Source organism: Sinocyclocheilus anshuiensis, unplaced genomic scaffold (assembly GCF_001515605.1).
Source record: "Sinocyclocheilus anshuiensis isolate Anshui unplaced genomic scaffold, SAMN03320099.WGS_v1.1 scaffold1541, whole genome shotgun sequence".
In the NCBI taxonomy this organism is placed as follows: domain Eukaryota; kingdom Metazoa; phylum Chordata; class Actinopteri; order Cypriniformes; family Cyprinidae; genus Sinocyclocheilus; species Sinocyclocheilus anshuiensis.
Window position 1 is genome coordinate 566,580 of NW_015540952.1, and position 20,086 is coordinate 586,665.

Below are 20,086 nucleotides of genomic sequence, written 5' to 3' on the forward strand. Positions count from 1 at the left end.
AATTGAAGGGGGTCTGAATACTTTCCGTACCCACTGTATATTGCTGCCGAATAATGCTGTTCCCATAGACACTGTCTCGGCTTGCAGATGTATTATGGGCCGCCGTTGGCTATTATTCTCTGCAGTTCCCTGTGTTACTAGCAGGGTTAATGACAGAGAACTAGGACATATTACAGTATTGTGCTTTTATAGTATCACAAAACATACGACTATAACAAATGTGATTACTAGAAACAGACCTGTATGTCACTTTAAAACAGAATGAAGAGTTGGTTTTGATACCCCTACTGTGTACCTCACCTTTTTCTGTCTTTTTTGAGGGAAAGATTTGATGAAAATGGTGTATAAGCTCTGCTGAGTAATAAAACTCTGCTTCAGATCATATTGTCTGACTTAGTTATTACTGTGTGGTGCACTTTACATGAAATACAAGCCCCTGTGACATAAGGGGGCCGTTACAAGTGGGAGGTCTGCCTGTTGAGTCACTTGGAAATCCCTGGGTGCTTTCCTTCATGTTCTCTGCCTGATAAATATACCCGGTGGAATGACCTCTTTCCCAAAACGCTCTCCTCCCATGCTCCAGAGTTAGTCGAATTCAAAACAAGCCTTGGCACTGTGTTACTCTAATGGTTTGAATTGTTTGAATGAATTGTAGAGGTATTTGAGCAAGAATGAGTGTTTATTGGTATTTCTGGTCACCCATACCACTGTCATCATCCTGCACAGTAGGAATAGAAAGACACATTTATCCATGTTCGACAGACTGTGACACAGACCCACCAGAACCAAAAGATACACACACATACAAAGATCCCACCCTGTGGAGCTCATTACCATGCTTGATTTGATTCGCTTTTTAGGACACCAATTCATTACTTTAACGATTTCAGAAGTTTTTTTTTTTTCTGTGCAGACATTTGGTTCTGGCAACTCATGCCTGGTTTGTGTTTTGACATCATCCTCATCCATATCGTCTCAATGCTGTATCCACTGAACATTTAAGTCTTGAATTTCAGACCTCACAAGCCCCGTCAGTATTTCCTGAGTTCAATCTGGTGAAAATGTGGCGGTAATGAGGGGCTTTGCCTAATTTTTTGCCACACTGAATGTTCTCAACAGATCATTCTCACACCAAAAATCTGTTTTTTCTTGTATAAACTAGACCGAACCTGATCACTCAGTGTAGGAGTGGCAGAATAATATTATTTCATGACACAACGCTCTCCTCTAGAGGATCTATAGGAGTTTGATCAGGTGCCTTGCTTTCCCTGACTGCATGAAAAGCTACACCGACTTGCCAAGGTGGGTTACTAACAACAGTCAGCAAGACAGCACAGTAGGTCAGAACTTCAAAAGAACATGGATATGAAGCTTTCAGACCAGGTATTCTATGTTCTATCCTTTTATCTGGCTGGTGGTCAGTTATTGTGTTCAGTGATGGATTGCATCTCATCGCCCCGTTGCTCTGACTGATGTACTTGGCACATCCTGAGCAACTCTTTGTGTACAAAGACTGTAATGGTGTTTTGTGAGTTTATGTCTATGTGTGTAACATGGGAAAGGTCCTTGAATCAAAAGGCCCCAGTGCTGGGATGGGGCTGAATCAGTGAACCCTGCTCTCTGACAGCTGTGGAATGTCCTTTGTGCTTCAACCAGTAGCAGCCAGGAGGATCTGCCAGTGTCTGAACCCACACCATCCAACTGATACACAGCATCCAAACAATGTTCCCACAATGCAACCCTTTCAAGCATCTGAGTGGCATTCCAGATATGAATGTGATACCTGTTAGCCTTTGAACTTGAATCTTGAAGTCTGTTCAAAAGCGTATTCCCATTGTTCCTTTTATGCTCCATGAGCATGAACAATATAATTCCCCTCATTTTGTCCTCTACAAACATACCTTTGAGAGGCAGACCACCCTCCGTCAGGCCCCCTTCCCACACACATCTCACAGACAGTTTTTCATTCACACATCCACCTCTAAAGCCAAAGGATCAGCTGAGATTAGATTAACTAAGGCAGTTTTTTTATAGTGCTCCCCATACTGACTCAGTTAGTGGGGATTACCCTGTTGCGCAACAATGAGTAACCACTGTCACTCAAAAACATCCAGCCTTGACATTAAAAATAATGCCTTAATGCACCGATTGCTTAGATTTCTTTAAAAATCATTTAATGAAGATCACAATCTTTTAAATGAAACTGCTGTTCAAAAGTTTGGGGTTTTGAAAGTCTCTTATGCTCACCAACACTGCATTTATTTGATCAAAAATACAGTAAAAACAATAATAGTGTGAAATATTGAAATATTATTGCAATTTAATAACTGTTTTCTAATTTAATGTATTTTAAAATGTAATTTATACAAAGCTGAATTTTCAGCATCCATTACTCCAGTCTTCAGTGTGACACGATCCAGAAATCATTTTAATATGCTGATTTGGAAACATTTATTATTATTATCAGTGTTGGAAACAGTTGCTGCTTACATTTTTTGTGGAAACCATGATACATTTTTCAGGATTCTTTGATTAACTGAAAGTTCACATTTTTTTTAAATATAGTTTTGTTTTGTTTTTTGTAGTCTTTACTGTCACTTTTTTTAATCAATTTAGTGCACCATTGCTGAATAAAAGTGTTAATTAAAAAAAATGATTGAACCCAAATTTTTAAACATAGTGTATATAAATAGTTGTTTGCATATGGGAAATCAACATGCTCTATATATACATAATCATATTATGTTAAAAGGGAACTCAGTTTTAACACTGACACAAACACAGCATATTACAAATTAGGATGTATACACATCTAATCCCCTAGTTCACAGAAAAGGCCTTGACAGGGAAGTATAGAGATGGAAAGTTCTTGCAACCCCTTGGGGTTTGGTGGAGGGGTCAGCTTCTCAGAGCATGTGACTCCCATTCACCCAGTTCACAGACAGGAAAGGGTTCTCACACTCACTGAGCAATTGACACAAAGATATGATGATGTTCCTGATGTAATTGTCCTTATCTACAGCAAGCAGTTTAGTTGGACTGTAAATATTCCTGTCAGGTTTATTTGTAATCCTCTGTGCAGCTGCTGTGGTGGACCCCTAACCTGTCCAGACTAACCTGTCTCCCTAACCTGTTTAGTTAATGTATGTTTTGTGTACTCAAAGGGAGGGACAGGGAGTAATTAAATGTTCACCCCTCAAAGACAGGTGTACTGCAGTTAAAGGGATAGTTCTCCCAAAAATTAAAATGATGTTCATCCTCAAGTTGTGCTAAATGTGCTTTTCTTTTTTCTGTTGAACATAAAGGAAGGTATTTTTATAGCAGTAACCAAACAGTTGCTGGTCCCCATTAACCATTGGGAGAAAAAAAAAACATACAAAACAATTATAATAAAAAAAATCAGCAACTGTGATTAAATCAACTGTCTGCTCAAGGGACAATTGTTTTTACTTTTCCAGTTATTTTGCACTATTTTGTAGTAATCCAGATTCTGTTATGTTCTTTATGCATTGCATGCCCTAAACAATTTGGTTGTTTTATCTTAATTGTCCAATGTATATAGTTCATTTAATTAAATAAGTGATCTTATCTGGGGTAGCTATAAAAACTTAGGCTTTAAGTTTAAATCACACACAGGCCTATCTAATGTTCCCTAATGCAAGGGTTTTCAAAATGGTGACCGGGGACTCCCAGTAAGCTGAATGCTAGGGGGTCACTGGAAAAGTGTAAAAAAAAATAAAAAAATAAAAACAAATAAGTAATAGGCTAATAACACATAATATTTAAATAAATGAATGAATGAATGTACTTTCTACATGAGTCTTTATATACAGCAGCATTTTAAATTTTAGGTTGGGGGTCCCAAGAAGAGGATAATTGTATTTGGGGGTCTGTGGTATTACCCATCCCAAACCAATTCAGAATTGTTTTAAAAACTGATATTTGTGTGTGGAATGTATTTTATGTTTATTCGGGCACCTAACCTTATGTTTATTATTGCATCGATAGTGCGTCACTTTGAGATGACATGCTTATCGTTAGCTTAGCAATATGCTAAGGCAAAGTCTTGTGAAGGACTCGCTTTTCGCTTGCAACACGATGAGCGATCCCAATCAGTCATTTTTTCTGTTAGGATACAGCATCCCTGTTGAAAAAAACAGCATATGCTGGTTAGGTATGTTTTGACGCTGGGATGCTGGTTTAAGCTGGTCCTTTGCTGGTTTATGCTGGTCCTTTGCATATGCTGTTTTTTTTCAACAGGGATAGAGGCAGTTGAATGCGTTTTTGCTTTTAAAATGATAGTGAAATGGGAAAAAAAGTAAAAAAATAAAATAAAATAAAAATGTTAAACTACTTCGCTAAAGTGCCAGACGCTGCAAAAGACGAGGGCAACAGTGAAACACGCTGGTCTAGCACATGTTTACAAAAACAATTGAAAAGCAGCGCAGTGGAATGCAAAAAAGCGTTCTGTGTGAATGGTCGTTAGAAGGTAACTGCCAATGTAGGGTGTAGACAGCGAGACAGCTTTGAAACACTGTTGCTTAATACTTAAAAGTAACTTCCTGCATATACTTTGAAAGTACTGTATGCTCACTGAAATTTCGTCAAAATACTTAGTATTCAAACATAAAAGTATTACAGTGGTTAAGTTAGAATATACAACTCTTTCAAAGCATATTCATTACAGTGCAAATTAGGTTGAGCTGAGCAAGGACGTTCGCAGAGGAGGCGCGGCAGTAGCGCAACAGTGCGAGGCGCATCTGAAAGAGCTGTAGAAGAGGAGAGGATAACATCACATCACATCACATCACATCAGAAACAGCTTGAGGAATCAGGACTGTCCAGGACTGTAAACCTGACAGACCAGTCTGGACTGATCTGCTTCATATAAAGACAGCAGACAGTCGGGAAAGTCTTCTAAGCGTGTGAAGAATGGATAAGCACAAAGGTAAGTGGAACGATTATGATAAGTTTATCGCTCGGAGTCTGTTTGCATGGTGTCTGAGGAGATATTCGTATACACACATAGTCCGCTGTAAACAACTTTAAACCTTTGCGATGCTTTCCGATCCTCAATATTTGGGAGAACGGGTCGTGGGAAACTGCGGGATCTCTCTCCAGAGGGATGCAACAGGAGGAAATTCCGTTTCCAGGGATAGTTGACTTTTCAGTGCGCTCGTGCATTGATTTCTTCATCTCTGTGTGTTTCGCATTCTTCCCATAGAATACGAGGTCTGAATGAATAAATAAACAAGCATTTAGCCTATTAGAGACGCTCACGAGAGATTCTGTCCAGTTGCAACAATTGTTCTTCCAGAATTCTTTGGATTCCTGTGGTTTAAGCTTTTTGTATGCATAGGAATGTAGAGCCCTAATATTTTATGACTAAACTGAGATAAGACTCTTCTCTATGGGAGGAACAGACACTTTTGTGCAAACTGATGTTTCTTTCTGGAATAGTTTCTGAAAGAATATTCATCAGTTCAGCAATAAACATGTCTAATGTTAATAACAGCAACAACAATAATAATAACAACAACATCAACAATCAGACACTAATGATCATTTATAACATAGCTATTAAACTGATTTGTCAAATGTATTAGCAGCAGCAATAGACCACAGTTCTTGTAATAATAACAACAACATCAACAATCAGACACTAATGATCATTTATAACATAGCTATTAAATTGATTTGTCAAATGTATTAGCAGCAGCAATAGACCACAGTTCTTGGACACTGGGGTAAGAGGTGTTTGAACAATAAAAACCTCTGTACCACAACAGACAAAGGTTTTCACTTCATAATTCCACTTCCTGTGCTGTGCAGACTTCAGTTAATGAAGTAGACTATTTGGTCAGGTTTTGGTATTTTGTTCTTGTTATTTGCATGACAGCCTCTATGCTGATTTTTGACTGAATATGTCACTTCCTGTCTGTCTAACCCTAGCATCAGTTTAAATTGATTCAGTGTCACTTTTTGATACTTCAGTATTCAGCATAATTATAAATTATACTATGTCTAGCTGAAATTGCATCATAAGTGTGCGGTAATGCTTATTTTACAGTTAGTTTACCCAAAATGAAAGTTATATCTTAATTTTCTCATCCTTATGTCATTGCAGTATGATTTTCCTTTCTCTGTCGAACACAAAAATAGATGATTGACAGGATGTTCATGCTGTGCTTTTCCAAATAATGAAAGTGAATGGTGATCAGGGACTGTCACATTCCAAAAATCACAAAAAAAGCATCATAAAACTGCTCAACATGACTATTATACACTATAAACAATAACTATAAATATAACTAACGATAACTATATTGGAGTCCACAGCAATGCATGATAAAGTTCTGTTTATTAAAACCCTACAATGCACTTAAGTCATCTGCTGCTCTTTGAAAAACACTCAAGCTCTTTGAAGTTATGTGCAGGATTCTGATTGGCTGTCAGTGTTTATATTGTTCATCAGCTGGAGAAAAAGAAATGTTCTGAAAGTGATTCCAATGATATTGTTCCTTTGTGTCATTGTCTTTATAAAGTGACTGTGGGGTGAACTTCCACATTCTTGTAGAATTAAAGCCTGTTTACACCAACAACGATAATTATAAAGATATATATAATGATAACTATACTAATATCCACACCAACAGACTATAACATTCTGTTTATTATTTGTTACCTGCCACTTTAAATCCTCATGCGTTTTATTGTCGAGAGGGCTCTGATTGGCTGTTTTTATTGTTCATTAGCTGGAAATCAGCTGGAGAGTAATTCCTACAGTATTGTTCCTCTGTTTTGTTATTGTTAAAGTTGTGTTGTGGACTTCCCTATGAACAATTATTATGCTGTAATTATAGTTATTGTCTTTGGTATGAACTGGCCTTAACACTATATTCTAAATCTTTGAAAACTTTGTGTAAGGAACAGAACTGAAATTTAAATGATTATTTACTGAAAATGTCCCTTTCTGCTGTACACTGTAAAAAAAATTCCGTAAAATTTATGGTAAAAAAATGGCAGCTGTGGTTGCCGGAATTTTACAGTAAAAAATACAGTAGCAACGTTTTAGGTTTTACGGTTTTAACTTAAATTTACAGTTAAATACCGTAATTTCATTAACTGATATAATGTTAATATACCAACCTATTGAAGTACTGATATATGTTTTGTACCTTTGTAATACACTGATAAGCACCAAATGCAGGTGGTGATGAGAAAGTCACATGATGAACCAAAGCCCATCACAAGCAGCTTTTAAATAATAGCATATATAGAAGGTGCACAGTGTCATTCACACAAACACTAAACACCATCATGGTAACACACATGAAACTGAAATAATGCAATAAACATTCATTTAACAACATTAGGTGTAACACACAACCCTAATATACAAACCTGATAAGAAAAACTAAGAAGAAACAGTTATTTCAACAAAAAAACATCAAATTTGAAATGTAACGCAGGGAATTCTGGGAATGTCAGTTTACGGTTATTCACTATAAATTATTCTACCGTAAAATTAATGTCCAATACATGTAATGTCCAATACAGTTTTTCACCGTATAAAGTAGGGGAATTTCCCATTAACCATTTAACAGGTTTTTACTGTAGCATTTTTGCAGTCGTTTACTGTTAAATTCACGGTCATTTTTTACAGTGTAGCTTTAAAATCTCAATCTTGCAATATAAATACGAGCATATTCAGGTTTGGCAATTCTTGACAGCCCCAGATTAATTTTCATTGTTTGGGAAAAACAGCATCAACATTCTGGTAAACATCACTATAATAACATAAGGGTGAGTAAATGACAGGACGAACTATTCATTTAATTAGCAGGCACATGAGGCTTGATTAAATGTGGTGAGACTCTTGTGCACACTGTGATGGTTTAATGACTGCATTGTGTTGGTAAATGCTGTTGGGAACAGGCCTGCAGTTGTTGTGGTTAGACGTCTATGAGGCCATGCCTCTTAAAGACTCTTTGTGAATTTTGTTTTTGTGAGATAAGACATATAAGGAGGGAAGGAAGATAGAGGGAGGAAAAAAGGATTGTGGGAGGAGGGAGATGGCATTTTGAGGAGTATCGCATAATTTCTCCCATGATAAAATGAGTGGGTGACATATTTTCCAATGTCATGATGCTTTGTTTGTGTGTAGCATAACATAGTAGAAACAAGCTCTGTAATGCTATTTACAGTACTGTGGATGATGAGTATTCATGGGATTGGCTCACAGAACTGTGTAGATGACATGAACGTGCATGTTTTGAGTTCAGGATATAGCTTTGGGTTGTGGTTTTGGATAATACAGTGCTTTGAGCCTCAGAATTCATGGTTAGTATCGCAAAACTGTTGATTCTGGCATATTTGGTGTCCCTTTTACATGAAAATGCTTTTGTGTGGACATTTGAGCCTGTGAATCTGAACTAAGAAGCTTAGTTCAAACTCTTGTTCCCTGTTTATTGATGTGATGCAATAGCAGGGCGTGTTAAAGATAAAAGATAAACAGGTGAGAGGATCTCGAATTTCAATAATGAGATGAAAAAGTAATCTAAATCTGATAGGTACCCAAATATACCCGGATAGATTTTTTTTAATTATTTTTTCTTATCCCTCCGGTTTCCTCCTTTCCCGCCTTGATTTCTCTCTTCAAAGGGAGCCTGTGGAACCAGATCTCACCCTTGAGGTCCGGCATGATACCAGCATGTTTCCGGACCCACCCACGGGCTCCACTGCCTGGGCAAGCACTCAGAACGTGTCAGCGCTCCAGAATGTTGCCAGAGACACAGGGACATCTCGTGCATCTTAATAAAGACAGCCTGAGTGCTGGAAGCAGCTCCAAAGGCGTCCCAGAATGAGAGATCAGCACTTTTTCAAAACGGGTCCTTGAGTTCATTCCCTAATTACGCTCGCTTCTGAAGAGAGTCAACAGGGAAGCAGCACACTTATTAGTAAACGGATAGAGCACAGTGGAGTTGAAATACAGAGAAAAAGAGCCAGGACTTCCCTGAATCGGCCTGAATAGAGTCGCGTTCTGGAAGGATAAATCTAATTTATTTTCTCCATAAAGAAATTAATTTTAATAAAAGTAAACCTGTCAGGATAGACCTACAGTGAGTTCTGAGGTTTTTAAGCTATGATATATGCTTCTGTATGTCCTGAATCAGCCAGTTCTTTGGATCCTCCTCTTTAGAGTAGTTGCTGTTACCAGGGAAATGAACAGGCAACATGCCAAAAGACTGTCCACTCCCATGAAGCTTTGAAAATGATGTAATTGAGTCAGTCTCCAATTCAGGCAGCCAATCATATATGTGTGTATATATATATATAGAGAGAGAGAGAGAGAGAGAGAATGCTTTTGTAACATTATAAATGTCTTTACTGTACTGTCACTTTTGATCAATTTAATACATCCTTGCTGAATAAAAGTTACTTTTGAACAGTAGTGTTTTTTTTTTATTTTTTAACGGAATTATGTAATGTTACAAAAGCTTTCTATTTCAGATAAATGATGTTCTTTTGAACTTTCTATTCATCAAAGAATCCTGAAAAAACAACTGCTTTCAACATTGATAATAATAATAAATGTTATTTGAGCACCAAATCAGCATATTAGAATGGTTTTTGAACGATCATTCTGAACGACTGTAATGGCTGCTGAAAATTCATCTTTGCCAAGACAGGAATAATTTGCATTTTAAAATATATTAAAATAGAAAACCCTTATTTTAAATTGTAAAAATATTTTGCAATATTACTGTTTTTGCTGTATTTCAAATAAATGTGGCCTTGGTGAGCAGAAGAGACTTCTTTCAAAAAACCTTTAAAAAATCTTACAGATCTAAAACTTTTGAACAGTAGTGTATTGTATTATTATTATTTTTTTGCATTGAATCAAAATTAATGTTGTGATTTGTCTTGGAGCTGGTCTTTATTGTGGAATTTTTTTAAATCCCTGTGGAGAAATGAATGGGAAAAAATACTTCCGGAACCAAGACTGCTGAAAAAGTGGGTGGTCACTGTTACACTTTTTTCAAACAGACTTGCAGAGAACAGATTAAATGAACACTGCAAGTTTCCCCTGAATGGTAACTGCTCTGACTTGTAAACTGGCCTCTCAAGTTGGCAGTGTTTAGAGTGTGATTTGCACAACAATGCTATCAAAATATCTGTGTTTAAGGGTGGTTAATTCAGACGTGGAGGTTGTGATTTCAAGATGGCTTGACAATTCCATGCTTATCTCTTAGCAGTAGTGTCAGTTGTGATTTGTCCACAGTTAAGATTGGAGCCTGGCGTGCTTTTGTCAAGTCTGAGCCGGCTAAATAATGCAGTTGAGCTTGTTGTGATTGTGAGTCAGTGCTGTTTCAGATCCTCTCTTGCTCAAAGCTTTGCTGTTTGAGACTTCTGATGAAGTCAAAACAAAGACACATTTGTTGTTGTTATTGTTTTGTTTAGCCCCTGACATCTTGTTATGACTGTTGCAGTACAAAATATTAAAACTGAGCGAATGTACGTTCAGCCAACACAATATATAACAGAATAACTTGCATCAACATTCATGAGAAGTCAATCATAGCGAGACAGAGTAGACGCCAACTGCTGCTGGCTGAGCTGTGTGTTTGAAGTCTTATCTGTGTATAATTTCAACTATATGTCCATTTTCCAAGTTAGTGTCACTTTGTTTCTGTATCGCCATTCAAATATTCCCCTCTCGAGACAGTGTAATGACAAGAAAGGGGTTTGAATTTTGGTCCCCTAGATTTGACCCATGTTAATGTCCTTTTAGTGGCCAGGAGAAGATAAAAATTAAACAGTGTGGACTGAGCCCCTTCAGTCAGGCTTGTCATCACTCATTTATCTTCCATTGAAACGATGAGGTCAGAGACAGCTTTGCCGAGTGAAACAGAGGTGAGCCAATCGGCGGCTGGGCTGGGAGAATTACGCTAATGTGTGCAGCCAATGGAAAATGACATGTCACCTGTTTTGCTATATATTTAAGGCCATCGAGAGGACATGCATACCTGCTACAAATTAGCACTGCGTATTAAAATTAAATGAACATTAATGCAATGTTTATGTAACCTATGCATGATTAAGGTTAATGTTTGTTTGTTTTTGTCCAGCTTCTGTTTGCATTGTTGCCAGCATTGTTCTTTAGTGCTTGACAGGATGATAAACAAACTGAGTTTGGGAACGTGTCCATTAAAAATGAGTTTTGTAGCTTCTAGTCAATGTTTCTGAGGTCATATTCACTAACGTTCAAAAGCAAAGAAGTCACTTATGCTCACTAAAACTGCCTCTATTTAATCAAGAATACAATAAAAACAGTAATATTGTGAAATATCATTACAGTTTAAAATGAGTGTTTTCTATTTGCATATATTTTTAAAATGTAGTTTATTCCTGTGAGTGCAAAGCTGAATTTTAGCAGCAATTACTCACATGACCCTTCAGAAACCATTCTGATATGTTGATTTGGTGATCAGTTTCTTATTATTATCAATGTTGAAAACAGTTGTGCTGCTTGTATTTTTGTGGAAACCGTAATACATTTTTTAAGGAATATTTGATGAATAGAAAGAAAGAACAACATTTGTTTGAAGTAGATTTCTTTTGTAACATTAGCAAGGTCTTTACTGTCACTTATTTTTTTAATCAATTTAATGTGTTCTCGCTGAATAAAAGTATTAATTTCAAAAAATAAAATTAAAAATCTTATAGACTCCAAACTTTGTAAAAGTTGTGTATATGTGTGTGTATTTCTGAAAGCTGACATCAGCAATTAAAGCCTCTCGTCCAGGAAAATGGACCAAAAATATTATTGATTCGTGTTTTTTACATAGGGGCGTATACACATTTTTACCAATTGCAAGTAGTAAACCATGCTTTTGTTGAGCTATGATTTTAACTAAAGACTTTTGGCTATTAAAAAAAACAAAACAAAAAAACCCACAATATCTTGTTTTAATTGGAAATATTTCAAGACTGGAAGGAAAACTGTGTTTGTCAAATAATTTCAGGGGATCTTTAAAGTGACTCATTACAGATGAAATTGCATTAAAAACGATAGGTTATCACTGGATTTGTTACTAAACCATTTTCCTGACAACTTTTAAAACTTGGTCAACATCCATGTAAAGGAAGTTAATCTTTGACATTTTACAAAACATTTGCCCTACGGGCTTTATTTAAATAATATCAGTGTTCCTGTGTAAATATTAAAGAAATGTAAGCACACAAACTTAGGTAAAAAAAAAAATTTATATTTCACTTATTTTTGTAAGAGGGGTATGAGTAATAGTCTGTTTGTGCGGCTCGCTGTGGAGAGGGACTTGTTCACACAGATGAACCCATTTCAAATTAAATAATGGCGCATGAGAAACTGTCACTGGCGCTCCAAAACAGTTATGCATTATTATCATCTGTGCAGCAAATGTCAATCAAAGAGAAAATATTGTATATCTGTAAGTCTGAAGGGACACCGCTAACCAATGCATGCCTCTGTTGAAGAGGAACAACGTAAACAAATCAACCATAGTCAAGGGATATATTTCTAAGTCCAGCTACAAAACCCATAAGCAGCACAGCAGAAATATGTGTGAGAAAGCTGCAGACTAGGGGAGGGTTCGTGAGTTTAAATCAGTGTCTTTTGTGCCTGTAGACAGTTAGAAAAGAGAAATGTGAGTGGCTGAAAATCCTAGTCAAAGTCAACATGAAATCCTATTTTTTGCTTGCTTGATGTGCATTTCTGCTCTTATTGTGCATGATTTTATCCATGTACATTTTTTTCCAAGATCTTTGTAATCTTTTATCAGAATGTACTAAGTTCCTCCACCTCAGAAACAGCTTCCCGTTTCGGCTGATGTCACAAATCCTTCTTACTTTTCAGTCCCTCTCTTACAACAACCTGACTCCATTTCAGTACTTTTCACGGTCCAATCAATTTTTACTTGGATATACACATTGTTTACACATAGACAAGACATATTTTGGCTACACTGCTACTGAATTATGTCCACTGTTCTCTAAAATCGCAGAAAACTACTCATAGTTTCATGGTTAAAACCAACAGCTTTATCACTGTCCAGTAGAGGAGCACGCATAAAGTGTGTTATTTGAGCATTTTTCAATATCAAAATGTTGAATTATCTTTTATTTTTATTTATGTATTATGAATTATCTTTTATTTTTATTTTATTAATTTTTTCAGTTTACTTTTTAATTTCAGTTTAGATTTAGCATTTGTTATGTACTTTTGTATTTTTTATCAGGTTTTTTTATTTTTGTTTTAGTTTTAGTATTTATTGTAGGCTACTTAAACAAATTTTATTTCATTAAGTTACCAAATCAGCATTTCTAATTTTTAATTTAATTTTATTTAATTTTAATAAAGTGATCTTTTATTTAATTTAGTTTTAACTTTATTTCAGCTTAATTTCAATAAAGAAAGTGATGTTTAATAGTTTTAGTTTGATTTAACTAAAACAACAATGGCGTGACAGCCATCAATAGATGTGTAACGGGGCGAATGAAACGAGAGACGCGCGGATCCATCTGCAAAGCTTTATTCTTAAACATAGTCAAAACAGGCAAGGGTCGGACAATGGCAAACAGGTATTTAGAGGGCAAGACAGAAGAGTGATCCAATAAACAGGTGTAGGTCGATCAACGGCGAACATAATCCAAAGGATGAGGCAGGCAAGTAATCCACAGAGAGATATTAATCCAGGCGAGGTGCGAACAGAATCCAAACAACAAGACGAGAGAGAAATCCAAGACAGGCAGGTTATCAGGAACAGACAATCAGGCAAAACTAGACGTTACAAAACAGTACTAGAGTGATAAACGCAGACAATACTCGGCAATTAGAGAAGGATTTGAGTGGTTGTTATATAGTGTGTATGTGATTGGCTGCAGGTGAGTCCAATCAGTGCAATGGAGCATGGGAAATGTAGTCCAGGGTGACGTGCAACAGTTTGTGTGGTGTGAGAGTCAATGCAATCAGAAGGCAACCTCTGGTAGCGAGCAGACGAAAGACCACGGACCGGATTTGTGACAAGATGACACAGCAAATGTCTCCAGAGTGTTGATTTTATCTCCATGAGATAAGATTCAGTGCCCAGGGCAGTTTAGTCATGTTTAAAGGTGTTGCAGTGTTTTTCAGGAGAATAGATGATGTGGTGCATAACTGCATCCACACAGGGTTTTGTGTAGCTAAAAGATTTCACTGCTGTTTTTACTGTAAAGATTCAGTGGCTCATGTTCAATGTGCATTATAAGCATTCAATCAGAGACCAGACATATAAATCATCCAGTTCTCTTTATCACATGATCTATGCTATTGTCCATGTCCTCATCAAAAGGAAAAAGGAAATTATGCTTTAGTATATTTAATACAATCTCAGAAACATGATTACCCATGTTAACAGTCTGTCCATCCAGGAGTTAAAGAGGTTGTGTTGTTCTTTTGTGTATTTTGGCGAATGATATAAAGACGCTGCTATTCTCTGTGCATTATAATACAATAGTGATATATTTGACCGTGGGTCCCTGCGGATCTCATCCATAACTCGTTCTCTCTCCGAGCTTGTGATTATAAATCGTCCAGACAAAAGAAAACATTTTGGATTGTTTGATAAGGAGTAATTGAAGGAAATGGAATTTGTATCCCAGTTTTTCTGAGCAATCTGATTTTCTGTTGCCAGTGCTCCTGATTGCTCAATCCAAATAAACTGAAAAGTATAAAGTGGAGCCAGTGGGCCAGACCATAATGCAACATTACTGGGTTGAGACATATACAGTATTAGGCCGTATTTAGTAACATTTTTACTTGTTGTTGGCTAATAGATGAAGGTTTAAGTGCATGGGTGTAATTAGCATTATGCTGAAACGCGACACAGTTTATTTATGTGATACAGAATTACATGTAGGCCTAATTGATGCAGTTTTACTGAGCAATGTCATTTGGGTGTGCGCATATATATTTGTTTAAGTAAAGATTCTTTGTGGTTGTGTTGGGATTGAGAGGAAAAGAAACAGATATAAACATTTAAATAGATTTTGGTTATTACTATAGGCTGGGATGGAGTAATCAAATAACATTTGGGTGATCAGAAACTTGGTCAGCCCAATTAGGAGAATTAGAAACGTTAGCTATAATTGGCGAGTGACGTCTGATCTTATCCATTTTAGCTGCGCATTTTTGTGTGGATTGTCTTGTAAAACTGTGATTCAGACTTTGCAAAGAGGCTATTTTTTAACGATAACGCAGGTATATCAGTCATCACAGCAAAACCACATTACGTGTAGTTTCTCGTTTCACATGCAAAAAGGAGGATTTACAGAGTGTTAGTTATAGTAGCAGAAAAACAGCCTTTTTAACTCTAATGGTCAGAGAGGATGGAAAATGGTCATGAAAAAATAAATTATGACTTAACATTTATAACTAGACCTCAGGGGGAAAATAAATAATAAAAAATTTATTATATGTATTTTATATATTTTATATATCCTTTTATAATAGCAAACTTTGTCATAAATGAACATATAGGCTACTCAATTATGACTTAACATTTATAACTAGACCTCAGGGGGAAAATAAATAATAAAAAATTAATTATATGATCCTTTTTGTAATAGCAAACTTTGTCATAAATGAACATATAGGCTACTTTCAAAAATATTTAAACTTTTTACAATATTTTATTTATTATTTTAAATTTTAGAGAGACTGATTATTTCCTTAGTAAGAGCTGTAGCAGCAATTATTAAAATGCATTTACTTAAAATCTCAGGCCATTGTTTTGATCCGTCTTTGACTTGTGTATTGTGTATGCAGCATGTATATTGATCAATGTGATATTTAGTGTGTTCTTTCAAGAGGTATACAACATTTTGACGGTTCTGTACTGCTTTTCTGTGGTGTCAGGATAGTTAGTGTCATCTGTTCCCTTTAAACAAGAATAGAGAATGCTATGCAACAGCAAACACCAAAAAACATGCCACCACTGTGGTGATCGCCCTCCCACATGGCTGACAGCCCGTCATTTCAGAGAATGAGGGTTTGAGTCTGGAATCAAATAAATGATGTGCTATGACACGTCGCCTTGAGCTGAGCTAAGTATATGAGCCACAGCTGGAGCCAGGCTGTATTTTATGTGTCAGGCAGGAATTGTCTTTAAAAACCAAACCACTTTGGACAATAACACAAGCTAGAGCAGCATCAAAATGCTCCTCGTCCACTCGATTTAAACTTGTGTTTATTATCCCAGCTCTGATACAGCAAATGCTCTGTGGCTTTGATTCTGGGAAGAGCAGTGCTTAACCTTAACCTCATTTACCATGAGCATGTGTCTAAAATCAGTTGGAAAGGCATTCAGAAAGAGGAAGACAAACAAGCACAGCGACAGTGTGCACAATATCAGATGGTTTTATTGAGGTCTTCCTCGATCCACCAAACACTTGCTCAAAAAATAATTTCTTTGTCTAGCTGCAATCTGCAAGTCCAGAAATAGACAAAACACCATCAGACACCTTTATTTGCAATCATTGTTTGTCCTGGAACAAGGAAGTGTTTTTTTTTTTTTACATCAAAAGAAATCCCCTCTCTGCTGTAGTGTTAACCAGACAGGTACCTTCAGCACTGAGATCTTTCATTGTCCTCATACTTCCTTCAAAAGTACTTCTTTCAAAGTGAAATTGTTGATTATATTTTGTGTTTAGTATTTTGTGATGCTCTGCCCTTTTAGTCGTGTGGTAGACAGTCTAACACTTCACTGTCAAACCCAGGTTTCATTACTTTGAGGAAGTGTGAGTGGTTCTGGTACTTACAGATATAACATGGTCATTCTCACCATTTACAGTATTTAATGGGCTCAGGGCCAAACTGTAACCAATGGAAACTCGGCCCTCGTTGGACTAAGAGTCAGCTGACTCCACATTCCCATGGTCCCTCCACAGAAGAGCATCGAAGTCAGTCTCTGAAAACACACGGCAGAGAAAATGTTTGGACAAAAGCTCAGCTGAGCATCATGGGAAGAGCATACATGATACTATTAAAGGGATAGTTCAGACGTAAATTTCAATTCTGTCATTTACTCATCCTCATGTCATTCCAAACTCCAAACCTGAGTGACATTCTTTCTTCTGTGGAGCAGAAAAGAAGATATTTAAAAAAAAAGGTCTCAGTATTTCTGTATTTTCCATACAGTGAATGTCAGTGGTGTCCAGTGTTGTTTAAAACCCCATTGTCTTTCATTGTAATGCCATTCAGAAATAAAACATTACTTTTAATGTTACTTCATCTATTTTTTATTTTTTTTTAAATCAGTAAAGAAAAAATCTAATATATAGTTAAACTGATTTGTTGCATGTGCTCAGATTTGAGTATGAAAAACATGTTGTAGGACGTTCTTTGTGGGTGAGAAACCAAAGAAACTTCTTGTGAGCATACCAGAACTTCCACATTTTGCCATAAGTTTGATTGCATCATATAATAATTGCTGTTAATAGTGTTCATCGTCTGTTTGATTACGTCTTTAATTGATTTTTCCGTACATTTCTGCCATATGTACATTAACTGACAGTCACCACTGATAAGCTACCACTAAATATTGTAGAAACTTAATTTGCTGTAAAGTTGCTTTGCAACGATTTGTATCGTGAAAAGTGCTATACAAATAAACTTGAATTGAATTGAATTGAATTGAACATGATGTTGGCGCTAAGTAAAGCCACAAGCTGTTTTGGAAATGTTTGCTCTTTACATTAAATGTGTACGTGTTACAACCACATTTTATTCCTAAAAAATAGTAATGCCATCAAGTAGTTTATACTTTACAACTTCGGATCAAATTAGAGATGTCATTATCATCATAAAGATTAAAGGGGTCATATAATGCGATTTCAATTTTTCCTTTCTCTTTGGAGTGTTACAAGCTCTTGGTGCATAAAGAAGATCTGTAAAGTTGCAAAGACTCAAATCCAAAGAGATATTCTTTATAAAAGTTAAGAGTCAGCCACACCTACCTAAAACGGCTCGTTCTAACACGCCCCCACATGTCTACGTCATGATGTGGGAAGATTTGCATAACGCCGCCCAAATGTTCATGCAAAGAAAGAAGGCATAATATGTTCAGAATAATGTACAGTATGTGGAAAATAATGTGTTTTTTGAACCTTAAAACGCATAAACACATTTCATTACACCAAATACACAAAATAATGTTATTTTTAGCAACATCATATGACCCCTATAGCTGAACTATAAAGATCAGCTGATAATGAATATATTGAACACTGAACACATGTTATGTGCAGCGAACTTGTTTGTTTGTTTGTTTGATGTCTTTGTCAATGATTTTATCTTTCATACAGAAGGAGTTTTTCTCAGGAGTTATTTATGCATGCAGAGATGGATAGATGTTATCTGCCTCTGAGGAGGCGGCCAGGAATGTTTGTTTAAATCCTGCCTTCCAAAGCTATGACTTACTATTGTGTAAAATACATAACATCTCTTATAGCATTCTTACTCTCACAGTAATTGCAGAGATGTTCTGTTACCAGTGACTTAGTAATAATAGCCAGTTATTAAAATATATATAATAATAATAGACAGTTTTATCATAGCAGCACCAGCGTGAATGACACCTTATCTTAATGGTTGGTGTTGGTATGAATGCAAAGTAGGAAAACTAAAAATGGATTTCCTTCTACAGTTGTATATGTGGAAAGGTTTGTTTCATGGTTGTTGATAAATGACGTCTTTTTTCTCAGATTTTTATTTAAAATCTACGTTTCACAATTTTTATTCAGTAGCTGTTTTGCAGTTCTTGTAATGTGAAAAATAAATGTTTAAAAGTATAAATATTCATGTTGTACTCCTATTATTCCTATATAGTTTCCTAATTAAGTTAATAAAAAATGTGCATAATAATTATAAAACAATCTGAAAAATGTTAGATGTTTAAATTCATAAGAACATATCACTCTGCTATGAAATTAATGTCACTGCTTAAAATTTCAAGTGACCTATCCATAAATGAATGTCATTCAGCTCATTGTGCATGCTAGAGAAAACTGATTGTCTGCATTAGTCATGACAATAAGTAATCTAGGGTTACTTTAATTATTTGATGACATGACAGATATACAGTGGGTACGGAAAGTATTCAGACCCCCTTCAATTTTTCACTCTTTGTTATATTGCAGCCATGTGTTGCATCACTGTGCTGAATTGGGCCTGTTCTTTCCTAAAGGCAGGGCAAAAACACTACGGTTCCACAGTAAGAGGAACGTAAATATCCCCACCATACAGGCTACGAGATGAAACATCAACATGCGATGAGTAGTTTTATTGGTCATTGCACTAGATTAGAAACTAGAGAAGTTTATATTTAACCAGTAAGTTACAAGAGGCTGCATCATAAACAGTCACGAATGAAGGGTTTTGACTAGTCTTGCATAGCCAGACCTTCAGACTGACGGCAGAAGGTCTGGGAACCTTGGCCGCTTTGAATGGCCAAGGACCGCCCAAGAGGTCATATGACTGACAGGTAATCACATGGTCCGTGGGTGTGACGTCTGAGGCTAAGACTAGGTTTTGGCAGCAAAGTCCCTGATGCCCCTTTATTTCTGACAATAATCCCAGTACAGCAAAGCATTAAGTGAAATTTATATATATTTGTACAACAGTTCGTTCTGGTTCTCAAATCTGTTTGGTTGAGAACCATGAGATATTGTACTGGTATCACTACAGGAACGCCCTTTCACAATTTTGTATCACTCTGCTTGTTCTAGCCGGGTCTATGTTTTTTTTTTTTTATTATTCACTGAGCTAATCGTAGAGTACGTTAGTTAATATAAGAAGAAACATCTAGTTTCGCGTTCTCTCTCTCTCTCATTTGAATGCACATCTTGCCGCATTGTTTCTCTCTTATAACCTCATTATTTCTCACTAATAACCTAACTGAAGCAGCACATGCACTTAATACGAATTCTAAAAGTGACGTATGTTTAACTGTCAACTTGAGCTTTGAATCCGTGGCGGAAGGAAGTAGTTCTGCACAAAAGAGGGTTT

The 20,086-nt window shown here is 36.3% G+C and overlaps 1 protein-coding gene across 3 annotated transcripts in view; it reads left to right on the forward strand.

Moving 5' to 3' along the window:
* The first annotated feature begins 4,785 nt into the window (after positions 1-4,785).
* Positions 4,786-20,086, forward strand: part of LOC107689955 (actin filament-associated protein 1-like 2) — a 38,446-nt gene continuing 23,145 nt past the window's right edge. For all 3 annotated transcript variants that reach the window (XM_016488163.1, XM_016488165.1, XM_016488166.1), the window contains exon 1: positions 4,786-4,948. In XM_016488163.1, coding sequence (XP_016343649.1) covers positions 4,933-4,948 — 16 coding nt within the window. In that variant the 5' untranslated portion in view covers positions 4,786-4,932. The remainder of the gene's footprint in view (positions 4,949-20,086) is intronic.